The 19,998-nt window shown below is 33.8% G+C and overlaps 1 protein-coding gene across 1 annotated transcript in view; it reads right to left on the bottom strand.

The window, feature by feature from the left end:
- The window catches only part of LOC139503686 (uncharacterized), a 388,876-nt gene that overhangs the window by 280,157 nt on the left and 88,721 nt on the right, over nucleotides 1–19,998 (bottom strand). Inside the window, exons 12-15 of the mRNA XM_071293512.1 lie at nucleotides 17,758–17,829; nucleotides 8,931–9,083; nucleotides 4,568–4,645; nucleotides 2,573–2,707 (exon numbers count right to left, since the gene is read on the bottom strand). Of these exons, the coding sequence (XP_071149613.1) occupies nucleotides 2,573–2,707; nucleotides 4,568–4,645; nucleotides 8,931–9,083; nucleotides 17,758–17,829 (438 nt within the window). The remainder of the gene's footprint in view (nucleotides 1–2,572; nucleotides 2,708–4,567; nucleotides 4,646–8,930; nucleotides 9,084–17,757; nucleotides 17,830–19,998) is intronic.

Below are 19,998 nucleotides of genomic sequence, written 5' to 3'. Positions count from 1 at the left end.
ACAATTATGTTACACTTAACAAACGAAAACGACTGAATTACATGCTCCTGACTTGGAACAGGCACATATATACAGAATGTGGCGGGGGTAAACATGTTAGAGGGATACCAACCCTCCCCAAACCTGGGACAGTGGTGTAACAGTACAACATCAGAACGAACTATAAAAATCAGTTGAAAAAGGCTCATCAGATGGATACAAACACAAATACTACAAGAGTAGACGTGACAGGGTTCGTGTATATCCCAACAACAAAAAAAGACACTAAGTTTAGATCTGAGAATACTCGCTGTAGCTGCCAGCTAGTTCAAAGCTACTAACAACTACATGTAATACAAAAACAATCATGCATCTAAGACTGAATTTCTTTCCCTTTTGGATATAACGGTTTATTTAGTGGTACATATTTAGTTTTAGTTTAAACATATTTATTTATAGTGGATTGGGAAACAAGTTTAATTTGCAACTTATATTAATCCCTTTCCACTTTGCGGGTGCGAGTGCTGCCTTGTAGTGGTACATATTTAATTGATGTCTTCTTAGCTGTAACATTTATAGTGATTTGTTTATGCAATGTTTGCTTCTGGTAGATCTGTTTCGGTCTTCAGTGGTGGTGGTATACTTTGAGGGTCCTTTTGTATCTGACCTGACCATGCCAAGTGAGCTTTTATCGTCACTTGGCGTCCGTCATCCGTTTTCGTCTTTGTTAACTTTTTCAAAAATCTTCTCTGAAACTACTGGGCCAAATGTTACCGAACACATGTAGTTTATGAAGACGTTTGACAGTTTTGGTTAAACTTGGCAACAGTTATCATTGGTATATCGAGTTTAAAAGTGCGCTGCATAACCCTGTCTGCCAGCCAAGATGGTCGACATGGCTAAAATTAAAACATAGGACTGTATAAAATGCAAGTGCTGTATATTGAAAACCGATATGAATCATAATCATAATCATAATGTTATCTTATCGCCCTGATATGACGAATTTAACCAATTACGATGTCTGCCTTGTATTGAAATATATAATAAATAGATATCTAGAAACTTTTCATAGCAAAAATTACCAGCAAGATAAGATCTACAAGGAGGTTAAATTGTCCGGCGAAATCGTTAGTCGACTCGTTATTTAATTTAGAGTTTTCGTTCTAAATGATTTTCCCAACCTTTTGTGACTTTGCTAATTGACCTGAAAACTTTAAGCAAAAGCTAGAAACTTTTAAAAAAAAACTATCAGCAAGACATGATCTACAAACAAGTCAAATTTCCGTTGTGGTTAGTAGACTTTTTAAAGTAACAATTCCCCTTAAATGACGATATTTTTTTTTATCCTCCCTTGTATTTGGGGTAAAAACTATACAAGTTAGAGAGATTTTTCTTATTCACTTTTCAAGTCTATAATTGTGGAGAGTTCCCATTGTTTATGATGCACATAATAGACCTATATGAATGGCACGTGCTCTTTATAGCCTCTCAGTGGCGGATCCAGAACTTTTCGTAAGGGGGACCGGCTAACTGACAAAAAGGGGGGGGGGCTCTCTAGTCACGCTTAAGTGATTCCCTATATAATCAAACAAACGTTTGCCACGAGAGGGGGCCTGTCCTCCCCCAGCCCCCTACCACCCTGGATCTGCCTTTGCCTCTTGCCAAGTTTTTTTTAATTGTTTAGCTCTTATGTATTTCAAAAACTGTTGTTATTTTCTTTTATATCTATAGCTCCATATTGTCCGGCAACATAACTGTTGTGTGGTGTTATAGATTTTCGTAGTTTTTTCCATTTCACCCCTTAAATTCCGTCCATATTTCTTTCTGTTTCCGTTCCGTTTTCCGTTTCCGCCGTTTAGCAACACCCCTTTGTGAGCACCTCATAAGGAATATTCATGCCATGTTTGGTTTCATTTCATTCAGTGGTTCTCTAGTTGAAGACAGTTATATGTATTTCAAATAGGGTCCTATGTTAAACTAAGTCCTCCCCCTTCAATACCTCGAATGTATAAGATTGCACCCGCACTCTTAGTCTCATCATCACTCGATTGGAGGTAAGAAGTAGAGCATGATCGTTAAGTGGATCGAATACACATGCATTGTCCATTTAGTGGTGATTATGCAAAAAAATCCTAGATGATGGATCTGCTTTAAAGTAACAACACTTGGTCAACTCCTCATAAGGAACATTCATACCATGTTAGGTTTTATTTCTTTCAGTGGTTCTCTAAAAGAAGACATTTGTATGTATTTTCCCTTAGTGTCCTATGTTAAACTAAGTCCCTGCTGGCGGCCATCTTGGATGATGGATGGGCTTCAAAGTAACAGCACTTGGTCAGTACCTCATAAGGAACATTTATACCATGTTTAGTTACATTCCATTCAGTGGTTCTTTAGAACCTTGTTAGCACTAGTGACCAGTATAGTTTGTAAATGAGCTCATCTTGGGAAACCAGACAAAAGTTAAACACTACAGTATTCATAGTGAGCTGGAAATTCAATGAAAAAATGAAATAATTGCAAATGATATGATTTTGAATATGTATTAATTGCAATAAATGGTATAATTTGAGACTTTAATGCTACTCACAGTTTATTTAGATTTCTGAGGGTATACCATGATTTATATGCTAGTTTTTTGTTGGTATAAGCATGCTGCATTGTTAAAGGGAAACCATCCTGTGTGTACTCTGTAGCATTGATGATCCTGTTGTTATCTGCATAACTAAAAAATATTGAATATATAATATTTCTACATCATATAAATTATGCATAAAACATACAAAAACATCTTTATCAATATCAATAATCGTTGAAAATCCATTTTTTACAAATTCTTAATATAAACTAAGAACACACATCATACACATCAATATCAAAAATCAGTACTGATGCTCTTTACACACTAATTTACATCTGTAAGTATGAACAAATGCAGATGTCGGAATAAAAATTACAACTGTAACAACTGGGATTAGATCCTAGCACAGTAAGCCACAGCTCAAAAAACTATAAGCAAATAGACTTATTCACCATCATAGCTATCGCTACTACAGGGTGGTTTTATATATTTTATAAGTAAAGGGAAGCTGCAGTGACGAGTCAATTAACCACCAGGGATATGAGAAGTGTTATTGCTTACAAAACTTATTTATTATCTATTTATGAAGCACACCAAATACCATTGACTTAGCATAAGTGGTTCCTTTTAAACTAGATGAAACACCACTTTTAACTTGTGAACTGTGCAAAAGTTAGTCAATGAACAATGATCGAAGAGTTTTTAAACTGACTTATTCACAAACTAATATATAGATACAAGAAGATGGGATATTAGCGCAAATGAGACAACTTTCAATCCAAGTCACAATTTGTAAAAGTAAACCATTATAGGTTAAAGTACGTTTTTTAACGAGGAGCCTTGGCTCACACCAACAGAAAGCTATAAATTAAAGCCCCCAAAATTACTAGTGTAAAACTATTCAAACATGAAAATCAACAGTCTAATCTATATAAAATAAAATGCTTGGCTGAGGGCAGCCTGATATGACAACAGAGGTTGAATCCTATACAGTTGGGGCACTATATTCGAGCTTTATACTGTCTGAATTAGGATTGTTTTTGACATAATATAAGTTTCTGACACAAAATAAATGTGTTCAAAGATCATAAAAATATATTGCGCAATAATGTGCAATTGAATATTTCTTCTTTAAACTTTTCAAAAATTTGGAAGAAGAAAAAATATGATCCCCCTAAAAATTGGTGAAAAAAATTGGTGAAAAAACTCTTTGCGAAATAACCCCAAAACTCAATCCTAGCCTTCCCTTTATGGTATGGAACCTTGTAGTACAATTTTAGATAGATCACTACACTTACACACAAGTTATTGTCCTGAAACTACAAAAATGTTTATTTTTGGCCCCTTGTTGGCCCCTAATTCCTAAACTTTTGGTACCATAACCCTAAAATTCAATTTCAACCTTCCTTTTGTGGTATTGAACCATTTTGTAAAATTTCATAAGGATCCATACACTTTATATATGGATAAGATATGGACTTTAATAACCACGAAAATATAACCTTGTTCACTGATCAATGAAATGAGGTTGGGGTCAAGTAAAAATTGTCTGAAGGGCATGAGGACCTTGCAAGGTACGCACATACCAAATATAGTTATCATATTACTAATAATACAAATGTAATATGAGAGAAATTAAGAATTCTTTAAATCTTAACTTTTTTTCAAGTAGTCACTGAACCATTAACATGAGGTCAAGGACAATGGACATATGACAGGCGGAAATTTCATAACATAAGGCAGCTTTATACAAAGTATGAAGGGTCCAGGTCTTCTACCTTCTGAAATATTAAGTTTTCGAAAGTTTAGCTATGCAGCCGCCACAGGATCACTATCCATATGTCCAGCTTTTTATAACAGAAGTTGCAGACTCAACAACAAAAAACTGGATTAAAATAAAACCAACTGCTCTCAATTTTGTTTTCGAAGCTTTGGTCAAAATCCATCGGTAATAATACCAACGTTGACATTTCTTATCATCTTTTTAGAATTACTGATACTCACATTTCTCTCATGGCTAGATACTCTTGTTCTGACAGAACCTGTTGAGGGAAAAAGGGTAACTCATTGTCACTGATCCATCTGTAATATAAAAATTGAACAGAATATCATTCTTCTGAGGATATAAACATGTACAAATGAAAAAGATTTTGCTGTTAGAGCAAGCTAAGTTGATGTGATATGCCAAATAAAGCATGAGAATTGACTCACTAACACAGTTTATCATGCTGCATTCACCTTTGACAACATGCTTTACAAAAATACCAAATTACACAAAGAGTACTTAAAATTATAGACAAAGACTTTTTTGGGACAAAAAGACTCTAGTTTTTTAATCAATTTTAATAATGTATCAAGTCTTTCTTACCAAATTACATTAGTAAAACCTACTACTATTACTCTAAACTCAGGACTAAACTTGAGAAGCACTTTAAAGATGCCAAAGCGCTCTTTTCTAAACAACAACATGATGTTAATTATAACATTTTATTTGCAAAGTCATTCTTTTGGTGATACCTTTAAGCAGCAAATAACATCAAAATCAAGGAAAATCAAAAATGTTTAAAAGTTGTCTTCCCTTTGTTACCATGAAGAGACAGATACCTCAATGATTTGCCATAAAGAGGCAGATACCTCAATGATTTACCATGCTGTTACAATAAAAAGGCAGAAACCTCAATGATTTGCCATGCTGTTACAATAAAAAGGCAGATACCTCAATGATTTGCCATGCTGTTACAATAAAAAGGTAGATACCTCAATGATTTGCCATGCTGTTACAATAAAAAGGCAGATACCTCAATGATTTGCCATGCTGTTACAATAAAAAGGCAGATACCTCAATGATTTGCCATAAAGAGGCAGATGCCTCAATGATTTGCAATAAAGAGGCAGATACCTCAATGATTTACCATGCTGTTACAATAAAAAGGCAGATACCTCAATGATTTGCCATGCTGTTACAATAAAAAGGCAGATACCTCAATGATTTGCCATGCTGTTACAATAAAATGGCAGATACCTCAATGATTTGTCATGCTGTTACAATAAAAAGGCAGATACCTCAATGATTTGCCATGCTGTTACAATAAAAAGGCAGATACCTCAATGATTTGCCATGCTGTTACAATAAAAAGGCAGATACCTCAATGATTTGCCATGCTGATACAATAAAAAGGCAGATACCTCAATGATTTGCCATTAAGAGGCAGATACCTCAATGATTTGCAATAAAGAGGCAGATACCTCAATGATTTACCATGCTGTTACAATAAAAAGGCAGATACCTCCATGATTTACCATGCTGTTACAATAAAAAGGCAGATACCTCAATGATTTACCATGCTGTTACAATAAAAAGGCAGATACCTCAATGATTTGCCATAAAGAGGCAGATACCTCAATGATTTGCAATAAAGAGGCATATACCTCAAGGATTTACCATGCTGTTACAATAAAAAGGCAGATACCTCAATGATTTACCATGCTGTTACAATAAAAAGGCAGATACCTCAATGATTTGCCATAAAGAGGCAAATACCTTAATGATTTACCATGATGTTACCATAAAGAGGCAGATACCTCAATGATTTGCCATAAAGAGGCAAATACCTTAATGATTTGCCATAAAGAGGCAGATACCTCAATGATTTGCCATAAAGAGGCAGATACCTTAATGATTTGTCATGCTGTTACCATGAAGAGGCAGATACCTCAATGATTTGCCATGCTTTTCATGCTGATGCTATTTTTTTCAACCCGATGCTTAAAATTACATAGATCAAAAAGTATGTGTTCCGACTACTTCCACTGACAGCTACTTAGAAAATAACAGACAATTATTCCAGTTCACACCACTGTTTTTGTCTTTGACCCAGTTGTCACCAACCTTTTGCTGACCATTCATGCCTAGTGTAGATTTTATTTCAATTCAAGTTTTATTGAATCAGTAGTATACTACTTGCATTATTTATTGAGTAGGTATACATTTAAAAAAAATCTGCAGTTCCTCTACAGGAAAATAAGAACTTTTAAGTGATGACCTTTGACCTTGCAGGAAATTTAAATTTCTAAAATTGTCCTCTCCGCCGCTCCACTATATGCAACAAAGCCGTCATCAAGAGGTAAATGATTTTTATTATTCTTTCCAACCAAAAAATGTTCTTAGATTAAACCAAAAAAACAAACAAACAAGAATGTGATCATAGTACTATCATTTTCTCTATGTTCAGTGGAACGTGAAATTGGGATAAAAACTCTAATTTGGCATAAAAATTAGAAAGATCATATCATAGGGAACATGTGTACTAAGGGTGTCTTCCCGATTGTCCCACTTTTTGAAATTAGAAGTAAAAAGGTAGGGAAATTTTGTGGGACAATCGGGAAGATGTTTGTGGGACAATTGGGAAGTTTATTTGTGGGACAATCGGGAATTGTTTTATTGTGATTAATCTGTTTTTATATTGTGCAGTAGGTAATTACAGGTAACTAATCATTTTTCTTGTAAAATATGAAAAAAAACAAGAACATAAATTGAGTATTAAATATTTTATTTTGCACATATTAATATGAACTATCATCAAACATTGAATATAATGTCAAGTAATGCAATATCAGATATCAAGCACTACTCATTTCTTCATTAATGTATGATAAAGGGTTTCAATCAAGCATTTAGAACACAATTGATACTAGAATTGCTATTGTAAGCAATAGCGGATGTCACCCTTTCCCCCATTGCCACTAAGCGGCAGCCATTTCAAAAACTTTTAACAGTGAATGCACATATTTGCATGGCTATACATTTTTCTGTAAATTTTTAGTACATTTAGATCATTTTAATAACATGATATTTTTGCTGTTTCCATGGCAACGGCAGCCATTTTGAAAGTTTGAAAGTCAAAAGTCTCATTTATACATGCCAGTTTACAATAATATTAAGTTTCATTAAGTTTGGAGCATTTCAAAAATATTTAACATTTTTCCAGTTTCCATGGCAACGGTAGCCATTTTGGAAATTCCAACTTCAAAAGTCTCATGCAGACTTGATAGTTTACAATCATATGAAGTTTCATCAATTTTGAAGCATTTTTTAGTTCCAAAGTTGCACTGCAACTGGAAAGTCAGGGTTCCTTGTTATAGTGAACCATCATTCAGATTGGTTCCTTTGGCTCTGAGAAAACTGCCGCACAAAATTAGGTGGAAGAAAAATAATAATAATAGAGGAAAAGCAATATGTCACCCGACATTGTCGATCGGGTGACATAAATATATATGTTAAGCACACATATTGTAGAAGGTTCAACAAAAAAGCATACATAATACATAATACATAAGTATAACCATACATAGCACAAAATACCATAAAATTGCAATAAATCTAGTCCAAATGTAAAACTGAAAGACAGTAACATCACCATTTTGAAATTGATCTTTTAGTTGCTGAAGCGTTGGTTGAGTTGGATAAACTCATCAAAGATACAAAACTAAATTTTGTATATACGCCAAATGCGCGTTTCGTCTACAAAAGACTCATCAGTGACGCTCGAATCCAAAAAAAATTAAAAGGCCAAATAAAGTACGGTGTATTTCCTTCTCTTTGTTGGTCGTACTCCCACGACATGGTACTGGATACTTAATAAAATTGATATAATCCCAAAATAATACTTTAAATAGGTAATATTCAATTCTTGTTATTTTATCAAAACAAACACCAAGTCTACTGTTTATTTAAGAACATTTCACATAAAAAAAAGTAATGTTGGACAATCAGAACTTTTCATGTGGGACAATCAGAACTCTTAAATTTTAAAAAGTGAACAACCGGGAATAAACCGTACTAAGTTTCAAGTTGATTGCACTTCAACTTCATCAAAAAACTACCTTGACCAAAAGTTTTTAACCTGAAGCGGGACATACGGACAGACAAAGAAATGAACAGACTAACGGACAAACGAACGGACCAACAGACCAGAAAACATAATGCCCCTTAATGGGGCATAATAAATGGGGCATAAAAATTCATTGCAATAGTAATATTTTCTTCATGTTTGAATGGAAGACTTAGCTTACCTACATATATAATAACTACTGTTTGTTTTGACTGCACTTATTCCTTGAATACCAACATATTTTTACCTGTATTTTGTCGGCAGATGAAAAGATGTTGGCATTAAGGAATAAACCCACTGATCAAGATTTAAAAATGGAAGGGTTGAGAGTAAAAATCCTGTTTCATGTTTTTGTCCCTATTAGATCTCTTAAAATCATATACTTGTAAAAGCAGGACTAAACTATTATGAAATTTTGAAAATATCAGTTTCTTTTTCTGACCATGAAATACTTTCATAAAATGAAATTAACTTACAGATTTGTCAAGTTTCCATTGATGTTATAGAAGGCATCATAATAAATGTACTTCATTGGTGTATCTTGACTGTGTAACCTCAATGTAATTAGTGTATTCAAATTGGTAAAGCTCTTACTGGTCAGGACTTCAAGGTTGTTGTGTATTAAATCCCTGAAACAACAAATCAAAATTGATTAAGTATAACTCTTGGAAATGTCAAACTCTGATTTAACAAAAATAGACTCACCATTAGCATATTGTATAACAGTATACAGTTAAAACTTACAAACAGACATGTACAAATCTTTTGGACTTTCATATAACTTTAAAATGTCTTACCAAGGCCAAAATAAATAAACTAGTGTATTTCCCCTCATCCAGACTGCGTAAAAAATAAGCCTAAGAAAAATCATTACTTAGTTTAAACAAGAGTGCACACGCTGAAATGTCTCACCTTCTTTTCTGATCATTGATATTATTTTGATAGTCCTAAATATAAAGCTTTATTACAACTGTCACATAAAATAATTAACATTAACCAAGAAAACTAAACATTGACCAATGAACCATGAAAATAAGGTCAAGGTCAGATGAACCATGCCAGGCAGATATGTACAGCTAACAATTCTTCCATACAACAAATATAGTTGACCTATTGCTTATAGTTTAAGAAAACCCGACCAAAACACAAAGACTTAACACTGAGCAATGAACCATGAAAATGAGGTCAGGGTCAATTAAAAACCTGCATGACTGACATATAGATCATAAAATATTTCCATACACAAAATATAGTTGACCTATTGCGTATAGTATGAGAAAAAAAGACCAAAACTTAAAAACTTAACGTTGACCACTGAACCATGAAAATGAGGTCAAGGTCAGATGACACCTGCAAGCTAGACATGTACACCTTACAATCATTCCATACACCAAATATAGTTGACCTATTGCATACAGTATAAGAAAAACAGACCAAAACACAAAAACTTAACTATAACCCCTGAACCATGAACATGAGGTCAAGGTCAGATGACACTTGCCAGTTGGACATGAACACCTTACAATCTTTCAATACACCAAATATACTAGACCTATGGTTAATAGTATCTGAGTTTATCTAAAAATATCATTACTAATATTCAAGATAAAAACCAACAAGAGGCTGTCACAACGACAGCAAACCGGATTTATTAATATTTATTTGTGTCCTGGCAATATCATAAGAACAATTACTGATGAATGGTGAAAATGAAAATCGTCAATATCATATTTGACCTCCATTTTGTCATCAGTATCAACATATTAAAATTTGAAAAGCTGAGATTGAATGGTTCATGAGTAAATGCAACAACGTGAATGGAAATGCCATTTTACAATCTTTCAAGAACCATAACGGCTGAACGGTAAAAGTCAAAATCTTCACTATTGAACTTGACCTCTAGTTTGTCATCAGTAACAACATATAAAAATTTCAAAAGCTTTGGTGGAATGGTTCATGAGAAAATGCACGGACACGACTGGAAACACCATTTTTCAATCTTTCAAGAACCATAACTCCTGAACGGTAAAAGTCAAAATCGTCATTATTGAACTTGACCTCCATTTTGTCATCAGTAACAACATATTAAAATTTGGTAAGCTTTGGTAGAACAGTTAATGCGTAAATGCACGGACACGACTGGAAACTCCATTTTTCAATCTTTCAAGAACCATAACTCCTGAACGGTAAAAGTCAAAATCGCCTTTATTGAACTTGACCTTCATTTAGTTGTCAGTAACAACCTATTGAAATTTTAAAAGCTTTGGTTGAACGGTTCATGAGTTAATGCACGGACAACATTTGATTGCCGCCCGCCAACCCGCCCGGTCGCCCGACTGCCCGACTACCCCGCCCGGCCGCCTGACCGCCCGCCATACATCCCCAAATCAATAACCGACATTTTTGTCACAAAAATCCGGTTAAAAACTGCAAAATTTCCTTGAAATTACCAATATAATGGGGTAGCAACTCAACAATGGGTTATTAGATCCATCTAAAAATTTCAGGGCTAATGGAATTTCACCTAATGAACACTTTAACCCCATGTCATATTTTGCTGAACATGCTTTTGTTTTTGAATTATAAGCCAAAAACTGCATTTTACCCCACTGTTCTTTTATTAGCCATGGCAGCCATGTCTTTTGACAAAACAGAAAATAAAACACAAACATTATTCTAGATACCCTTAGGATCATTCAACTTAGGTTTGACTGGAATTGATTCAGTAGTTTCAGAGGAGAAGATGTTTGAAATAGTCCACACTGGACGGAAGACAACAGAAGCCAAGTGATGGCAAAAGCTTCGAACCGGTGAGCTATATAGTGCGGTGACGGAATAGGAAAAAGTCGATTATTAAAAGAGTTTAATTTTACAAAAGGGTATACGACTAAAAATTGGCACAGCCCTAGAAAAATGATTTAACTTGAATTAAAGATTGGTCGTTAAAAGTCGTATGGTGCATTCGTTTTGTTTTTTTTTTTTTGTTTTAGCCAGCAAATTTCACATCAAATGCAGATCATTAGTGGCATGCAGTTTGGCTTTTTATTCAAACGCTGCCCTCAAATATCTTTCATTTTTGTTTTATTCAAACATCACACATAATGTTCTATGCATTAGGCGAAAAAGATAATTCTAAAAGCCTTTTGATGACAAATTATGAAGGTAAACATTTCTGTAAACGGGAACAATTTGTGTTTCACCTGATTCCAACATCATATAACAAAGCGCTGATAAATGGATTATATCGTAAAGACTATAAAGTAATAAAACTGCAATTTTTCAATTCATGTACACAAATTTTCATGAGGTAAGATCGTAAAAAACGATATTTTTTAAACTTTCAAAAATCTCTTCTATTCAAACATTAGGCCACACCAATTTAATTTCTTGTTCTACGGATTTTTGGACTTCAAAATTTGGGGCGAGCGAGCGATTTGAAAATTTATATAAAAAAATATTTAATTTGCAAATTTTTGAGGCGAAGCTTGAAAAGTAGAGGCGAGCGATTATAATTTTTTTTTGTAAACATAAAATAGTAGGTTTTGACAATATTAAAGCTTGATTTATCACTTGTACTTTGACATTTCTTTAATTTCTGAAGTATTTTTTCCCTGTTCACCAAGAAATAATTAAATCTGGTCTATGTATGACATGTATGTGTGACTGACAATGAGACAATTCTCCATCCAAGTCATAATCAGTTTGGGGAGAACCCCTTAATGTTATAAATATCCCTTTTACATGTTTTATGAGGGATCAATAGAAGTTATAATATATTTGTTTGTACAAAAGGGCTCATATTTTCTCAAAGAACTATATATCTATCTGGTATTAAATGGTCAAAACATGTCCAAGAATTTTGTAATATTCCTGGACTTTAACCATGTTAACACATATACTTTAACAGTTTAATATTATTCAAAATAAGTGGACCACTCTTTTAGAAAAAGTTGTTTAAAATATGATGTAACTCTCCTCTTTTTGGGTACAAAATTCTAAGTTTTCAAAGGTTTTGTATAGAAGAACTATACAAATCCTTGGTATTTCTATTTTCTTTTCTACATCAGTAAAATGACCCCTTGTCCATGTTGTCTGAGGGAGGGTTGTTCTCAACCTGATATAAATAACAAACACAGGTCAAAGTACGGCCTTTTACACAGGGCTTTGATACAGACCAAACAGCAGGCTATAAAGGACCCAAAATTATTAGCGTACACAATTCGAACAGGAAAACCAACGATCTAATTTATATATCATGTACATCCAAACGGGAAAAATTATACCAATGAACAACATTACCAAACGATAACTGCTGAACGACAGGCCCCTCAATCAATCAGGACAGGTGCATAAACATGCAGAGGCTATGGATGGTTTTGTTTCGCCAGCATACAATATAATTGCAGTTGAAGGCAAATCCTTCAGAAGTTCTTTGTACTTTATTCTAACAACGAACATGTTTCAGTTTTGATAGGGAATATAAGTAAGGGGGGAAGTAACCAATTTTTTGTTCTTTACTCCGGTATTTCCGCTGATATAGATTTATATCGGAGATACAAATCCTTGATCGGAGCACTCCCGCTTTGGATAAGTAGGTTTCATGCTGAAACAAATATTCTCACAGATATTTACAAAGTGTGCTGGGGTGCTTTTATGTTTAAAATCGTTATATACAGGTTAGACTGTGATTTTAAAAACAAATGTTGATATCTTTTTATAATGTTTACAAAAAAAAAAACGGTGCGGGAAATGGACATGATTACATTTCCGGATGCGGGAAGCGGGAATATAAAAAAAATAAAAAAATTCTGTTTTGAAAAAAATAGGTGCGGGCGGGTCCGTCGAACAAGGAATCAAATTGGTGTGGCCTTAACTTAAAATTCCGGATACTTGTGTCCTGTCCATGATTGGGCCGAATACATAGTTTTCATCAAATATTTCGGATTCGATATTTCTTGTTTTTGTTGATGATTTGTTGTTTTGTTGAAATATTTGGGTGTCCGTTATTCTTTTTTGAGGTTGTGTTGATATAGTTTTATTTATATAAGATGCAAAATAAGTTCTTCAGTGGTTTATTTAAGAAATAGGGATCCGACAAAATCGTATAATGTGCACACATTTCAATTGATACTTTACGCTCGTGCATGATGAGTTAGTACAGACTTCATGAACAGGGGTGTACACCTGACTACTTAAAACAGGCTGCAGTTTCCAAATGGATATTCAAACTTATTAGTCGGCAACAATATCATAACATCATGGCAAAATTAAGTCGAAGATCGACGTAAAGACAAACATAATTCTAAAAAACACACATAAAATACTAAAGATCAATATGAACTTAATACGAGAAGGAAGGTTAAGCAGATTCTGTTCCATTTGTGACCCTGAGTGTCGAAAGTGGAAATTTAGATTTGATGACATGTACTGAATTATGAGGAGGAACTTGCGATTGAAATAGACACAAAATAAGTTTTTAAACCACCATATTACGAATAATGTATATTTTAAGCTCTGTCGTTACCCAACTCACTACCAACATCTTTTCGTGGTTTAAAATGTGTGACACAACTGAACTGAACTCTTTTTGAAATATTTAGAATTCCTCAAGATCTTGTTTTAAGGCCACACCAATTTGATTCCTTGTTCGACGGACCCGCCCGCACCTATTTTTTTCAAAACAGAATTTTTTTATTTTTTTTATATTCCCGCTTCCCGCATCCGGAAATGTAATCATGTCCATTTCCCGCACCGTTTTTTTTTTTGTAAACATTATAAAAAGATATCAACATTTGTTTTTAAAATCACAGTCTAACCTGTATATAACGATTTTAAACATAAAAGCACCCCAGCACACTTTGTAAATATCTGTGAGAATATTTGTTTCAGCATGAAACCTACTTATCCAAAGCGGGAGTGCTCCGATCAAGGATTTGTATCTCCGATATAAATCTATATCAGCGGAAATACCGGAGTAAAGAACAAAAAATTGGTTACTTCCCCCCTTACTTATATTCCCTATCAAAACTGAAACATGTTCGTTGTTAGAATAAAGTACAAAGAACTTCTGAAGGATTTGCCTTCAACTGCAATTATATTGTATGCTGGCGAAACAAAACCATCCATAGCCTCTGCATGTTTATGCACCTGTCCTGATTGATTGAGGGGCCTGTCGTTCAGCAGTTATCGTTTGGTAATGTTGTTCATTGGTATAATTTTTCCCGTTTGGATGTACATGATATATAAATTAGATCGTTGGTTTTCCTGTTCGAATTGTGTACGCTAATAATTTTGGGTCCTTTATAGCCTGCTGTTTGGTCTGTATCAAAGCCCTGTGTAAAAGGCCGTACTTTGACCTGTGTTTGTTATTTATATCAGGTTGAGAACAACCCTCCCTCAGACAACATGGACAAGGGGTCATTTTACTGATGTAGAAAAGAAAATAGAAATACCAAGGATTTGTATAGTTCTTCTATACAAAACCTTTGAAAACTTAGAATTTTGTACCCAAAAAGAGGAGAGTTACATCATATTTTAAACAACTTTTTCTAAAAGAGTGGTCCACTTATTTTGAATAATATTAAACTGTTAAAGTATATGTGTTAACATGGTTAAAGTCCAGGAATATTACAAAATTCTTGGACATGTTTTGACCATTTAATACCAGATAGATATATAGTTCTTTGAGAAAATATGAGCCCTTTTGTACAAACAAATATATTATAACTTCTATTGATCCCTCATAAAACATGTAAAAGGGATATTTATAACATTAAGGGGTTCTCCCCAAACTGATTATGACTTGGATGGAGAATTGTCTCATTGTCAGTCACACATACATGTCATACATAGACCAGATTTAATTATTTCTTGGTGAACAGGGAAAAAATACTTCAGAAATTAAAGAAATGTCAAAGTACAAGTGATAAATCAAGCTTTAATATTGTCAAAACCTACTATTTTATGTTTACAAAAAAAAATTATAATCGCTCGCCTCTACTTTTCAAGCTTCGCCTCAAAAATTTGCAAATTAAATATTTTTTTATATAAATTTTCAAATCGCTCGCTCGCCCCAAATTTTGAAGTCCAAAAATCCGTAGAACAAGAAATTAAATTGGTGTGGCCTAAAACATGAACATCGGTAAACTACTGTTACCTCTAATGATTCTTAGAAACAAACAGATAAAATAGCAGCAGGCTCAAGTCAAGAAACGAACTCACGGGTATCAAATGTTGTGTTTTGTGTACTATTGTTTGTCTATGAGTATTGTTCTTTTTTCTTTGGCTATGGCGTTGTCAGTTTATTTTTCGACTTATTAGTTTGAATGCCCCTCTGGTATCTTTCGACTATCTTTCATATGCTTACATCTATTGTAATAAAATAAAACTGCAACCAAGACAAGGAATAACACTCTCTAAAACAGCATATCCAAGTAAAGGCTTTACTTAAAACCAAACTTTATTCATGTATTACAAGGACATTTACAGAAGCAAGTTTTTTACAACTTTGAATTTTTCGAAAAACTAAGGATTTTCTTGTCCCAGGCATAGATTGCCTTAGCTGTATTTGGCACAACATTTCGGAATTTTGGATCCTCAATGCTCTTCAACTTTGTATTTGTTTGGTTTATAACTATTTTGATATGAGCGTCACTGATGAGTCTTGTGTAGACGAAACGCGCGTCTGGCGTACTAAATTATAACCCTGGTACCTTTGATAACTATTTTAACACCAGCAGTGCGATATAAATGATAACCTTAGTTTAGGTATCAATTCAATTATACAGACCCGACTGTAGGGCAGAATGATCACGACAATGAAACATTTAACAGTCATATGATCATGGCAAGTGTATACTGTCGATCAGAGATGGCTCATTTACCTTTGTTTATAGATATTTAAAGTTGCAATCAGCAGGAAAATCATTCCTTTCTGGACATGGTTCATTTGACATTTGTCCTATATGTGCACTGATGTATCAGTTGTTTTTATTCCCCCATTTATAGATTGATACGACCAAAGTGTATTTTGCAATGACAAAATGTTTTGAATTTAATGACCAATGGGCTGGATAAAATTGATGTGGTAAACAAACACCACCTCTCTACTCCAAGGCACAGCAGGTGTAATGTCCGAAGCTTAGCATCATTCATATTGGCAATATTATTATAGGATTTGTGGCTTCAGAAATATGTCGTGTTCTTTAAACACTTGGGACCAATACTGCATCGAGATTTGCTAAACCTTCCCTGTACGAACATATGTATTGCAGCCAAGGGTCAGAACATTGTAATAACGTTCCCACAAAAGTTATTTGAGGTCTGAACTACTGATTAAATGTAGTAATACGTATATTTAGTGGTATGTTAAACTGTACTTGATAGAAAACAAATATTATCTTGCGTCACTAAGTTTGGGATTGAATAACCAAAACTCTCTCCATTTTTTAACGAATAAAAGGTGGTTCTGTCATTAAACATGTCTTTTTAAAGTTGTTATTCTATTTTACAATGATTCATATTTCTATAAATACATTTCATTTTATAGAAATCGTCGTAACATTGTAGAAACTAAATTATAAGCTTGTTTTGAAATAATTTGTGTTGGCAGTATTGCATGTACCGAATTCAACGTATATGGCCAAAACTTAAGTTTTCCCTTTCATTGAGGCATACTAGATGGTTATATTAACAAATACATATTTGTTCATAATTTTCTATAAATTTTGTAAAGTTTTGACGGTCGTGGTTCTTATAACTTGAACAAAATACATCGTTTTAAACTGAAAACTACCCCCTTTTTGTAAAGTCGCATACGTTTACTCAAAAATATCATTTAATGATAGGTTTCCACTAAAAATTTTGTGTTTCCTAGAAAACGACATGTGATCTTTGATCTTGATTTCTGAAAAAAACTGCACCATATTTTCTTTTGACGACCAAAATAATCTCAAAGTGCACATATTTTCGAATCGAATGATATATGTTACAGCCGTATACCATTTTTGACGATTACAATTTCATAATACCTACTTCGGTCACCCGCCTAATAAATGTGTTCAGTGAAAATGGATATCAAATTTGGAATGTGACTGTAAAATACTAATAATGTATCAGATTTAGTATTGGATCATCAAATACTAATAAAGTATCAGATTTAGTATTGAATCATCAAATACTAATAAAGTATCAGATTTGGTATCCGCCAGGGATCATAAAATACTAATAACGTATCAGATTTGGTATGGGATCATAAAATACTAATAAAGTACCAGATTTGATTTGACATCATAACATACTTACAAATGTATCAGATTTGGTATGCCATCAAAAGTTCCTTGATCAATCCTGGATATCTGATTATTGTGTAACTCTCTGAAATATATACATTAGAATAATATATGAGAAAGGTTGTATTCAAATACAAGAACATTGAAATAATAAATTATATAGATGACAGAAAATCTTAATTTTTAATAGCTATTTCATCTAAATCATCTAAATCATGCTTTAAGAGTTGAACACAAAAATTTCATTTAAATACAAGTCCACCCATGTCAATGTGGTAGAGACGATTTTCATTGATTGTCGAGCAATCGACTTTTTCGGAAAAAGCGAGTCATAGCGATCCTACATTCCGTCGTCGTCGGCGTCATCGTTTAAATATTCACTCTGTGATTAAAGTTTTAGAAATTTTAATAACTTTCTTAAACTATCCTGGATTTTTACCAAACTTGGACAGAAGCTTCTTTCGGGAATATTTTTATTAATTTATTCCTTTTTTTTAAGCCTGGGATTAACAGCAAAAGAAGGCGAAACACTGGGTTCCGCGGAACCCTTATGATTTTTTTTTATTATGTTTGATCACTTGAAGTTTATCCAAACTAAAAGACAAATTGAAAGAGTTGGTATTACTTTGCTTCATAAAAAAGAATGGCCAACGTAGATACAAGTATCTTGTCTTAGGGAGGGATAAATCCTACTTTGTAAAGAATCACTCTGATTCAAACAAAAAATTCTCTGAAACTGATATTATCAAGATGCTTAATTTCTTGATTGACAACATATTTGTTACGTTCGGAGGATGTGTTTTTCAACAGACTGTCGGCATTCCAATGGAAACAAACTGTGCCCCTCTACTCGCCGACTTGTTTTTTTATTATTATGAGGCTGACTTCAAGCAGGAAAGATAAGAAGTTAGCAATATCCTTTAACTCTACTTTCCGCTATATAGATGATGTTCTTTCACTAAACAATTCAAAATTTGGTGACTATGTGGAACGCATCTATCCAATCGAACTAGAGATAAAGGATACTACAGATACAGTTAAGTCGGCTTCATATCTTGACTTACATCTAGAAATTGACAATGAGGGTCGGTTGAAAACAAAACTTTACGACAAAAGAGATGATTTCAGCTTTCCAATTGTGAACTTTCCATTTCTAAGTAGCAACATTCCAGCAGCACCTGCATACGGGGTATATATCTCCCAATTGATACGATATTCCCGTGCTTGCATTTCCTATCATGATTTTCTTGATAGAGGTTTGCTGCTCACAAGGAAGCTATTAAACCAAGAGTTCCAAATGGTGAAGTTGAAATCATCCCTTCGTAAATTTTACGGACGCCATCACGAGTTGGTTGACCGTTATGAAATAACCGTTTCACAAATGATATCGGATATGTTCCTTACGTCGTAACTACAATCCCCGTCCCTTTCATGAATATGACCTACCGAATTAGACTATTTACCGAATTTGTAATCACATAAGCAACACGACGGGTGCCACATGTGGAGCAGGATCTGCTTACCCTTCCGGAGCACCTGAGATCACCCCTAGTTTTTGGTGGGGTTCGTGTTGTTTATTCTTTAGTTTTCTATGTTGTGTCGTGTGTACTATTGTTTTTCTGTTTGTCTTTTTCATTTTTAGCCATGGCGTTGTCAGTTTGTTTTAGATTTATGAGTTTGACTGTCCCTTTGGTATCTTTCGTCCCTCTTTTATCATTATTACTTATTGATCAGTTTATCTATGTATCTATGTATTATTTAATCATGAGAGTATTTATTATTAATCAGCTGTGCTTGACCGCACCTGGGTAACTGTTTCTACCTGTACAATTTATATATCATTAGTTAGAGAGCTCAGGGGTGGTGTTCTCGAAAGTATCATAAGATTCGTCCTAAGTCATAGATAAAAGCAATTTTAGGATGGACTTGGGATCGACTTAGGACACTCTTAAGTTGTGTCTCGAAGCTATTTCAGACGCATCTCATGTTAGGACGTCCTAAACATATCCTTTGTGCGGAATTCTAAATAGTTAAAGTAATTGTTTGATAAAACATTTATTACAGCCGAAACCAGTTAATAAAATTGTTTACGAAATTTTATAATTACATATATTTAATTAAATGCATGATTTGAAAAAATAATATTATTGTACATCGTCAATACAACGGCGGTCGGAAACGGAAAGTCAAAACGGTTAATAATGAGAGATAAAAAGCTTCGAACTTGCCATAAACGATGTTTAAATGACGATTT

Source organism: Mytilus edulis, chromosome 14, assembly GCF_963676685.1.
Source record: "Mytilus edulis chromosome 14, xbMytEdul2.2, whole genome shotgun sequence".
Classification (NCBI taxonomy): domain Eukaryota; kingdom Metazoa; phylum Mollusca; class Bivalvia; order Mytilida; family Mytilidae; genus Mytilus; species Mytilus edulis.
Note: the sequence above shows the minus strand (reverse complement) of the source record. Positions and strands in the feature narration are given on the sequence as shown.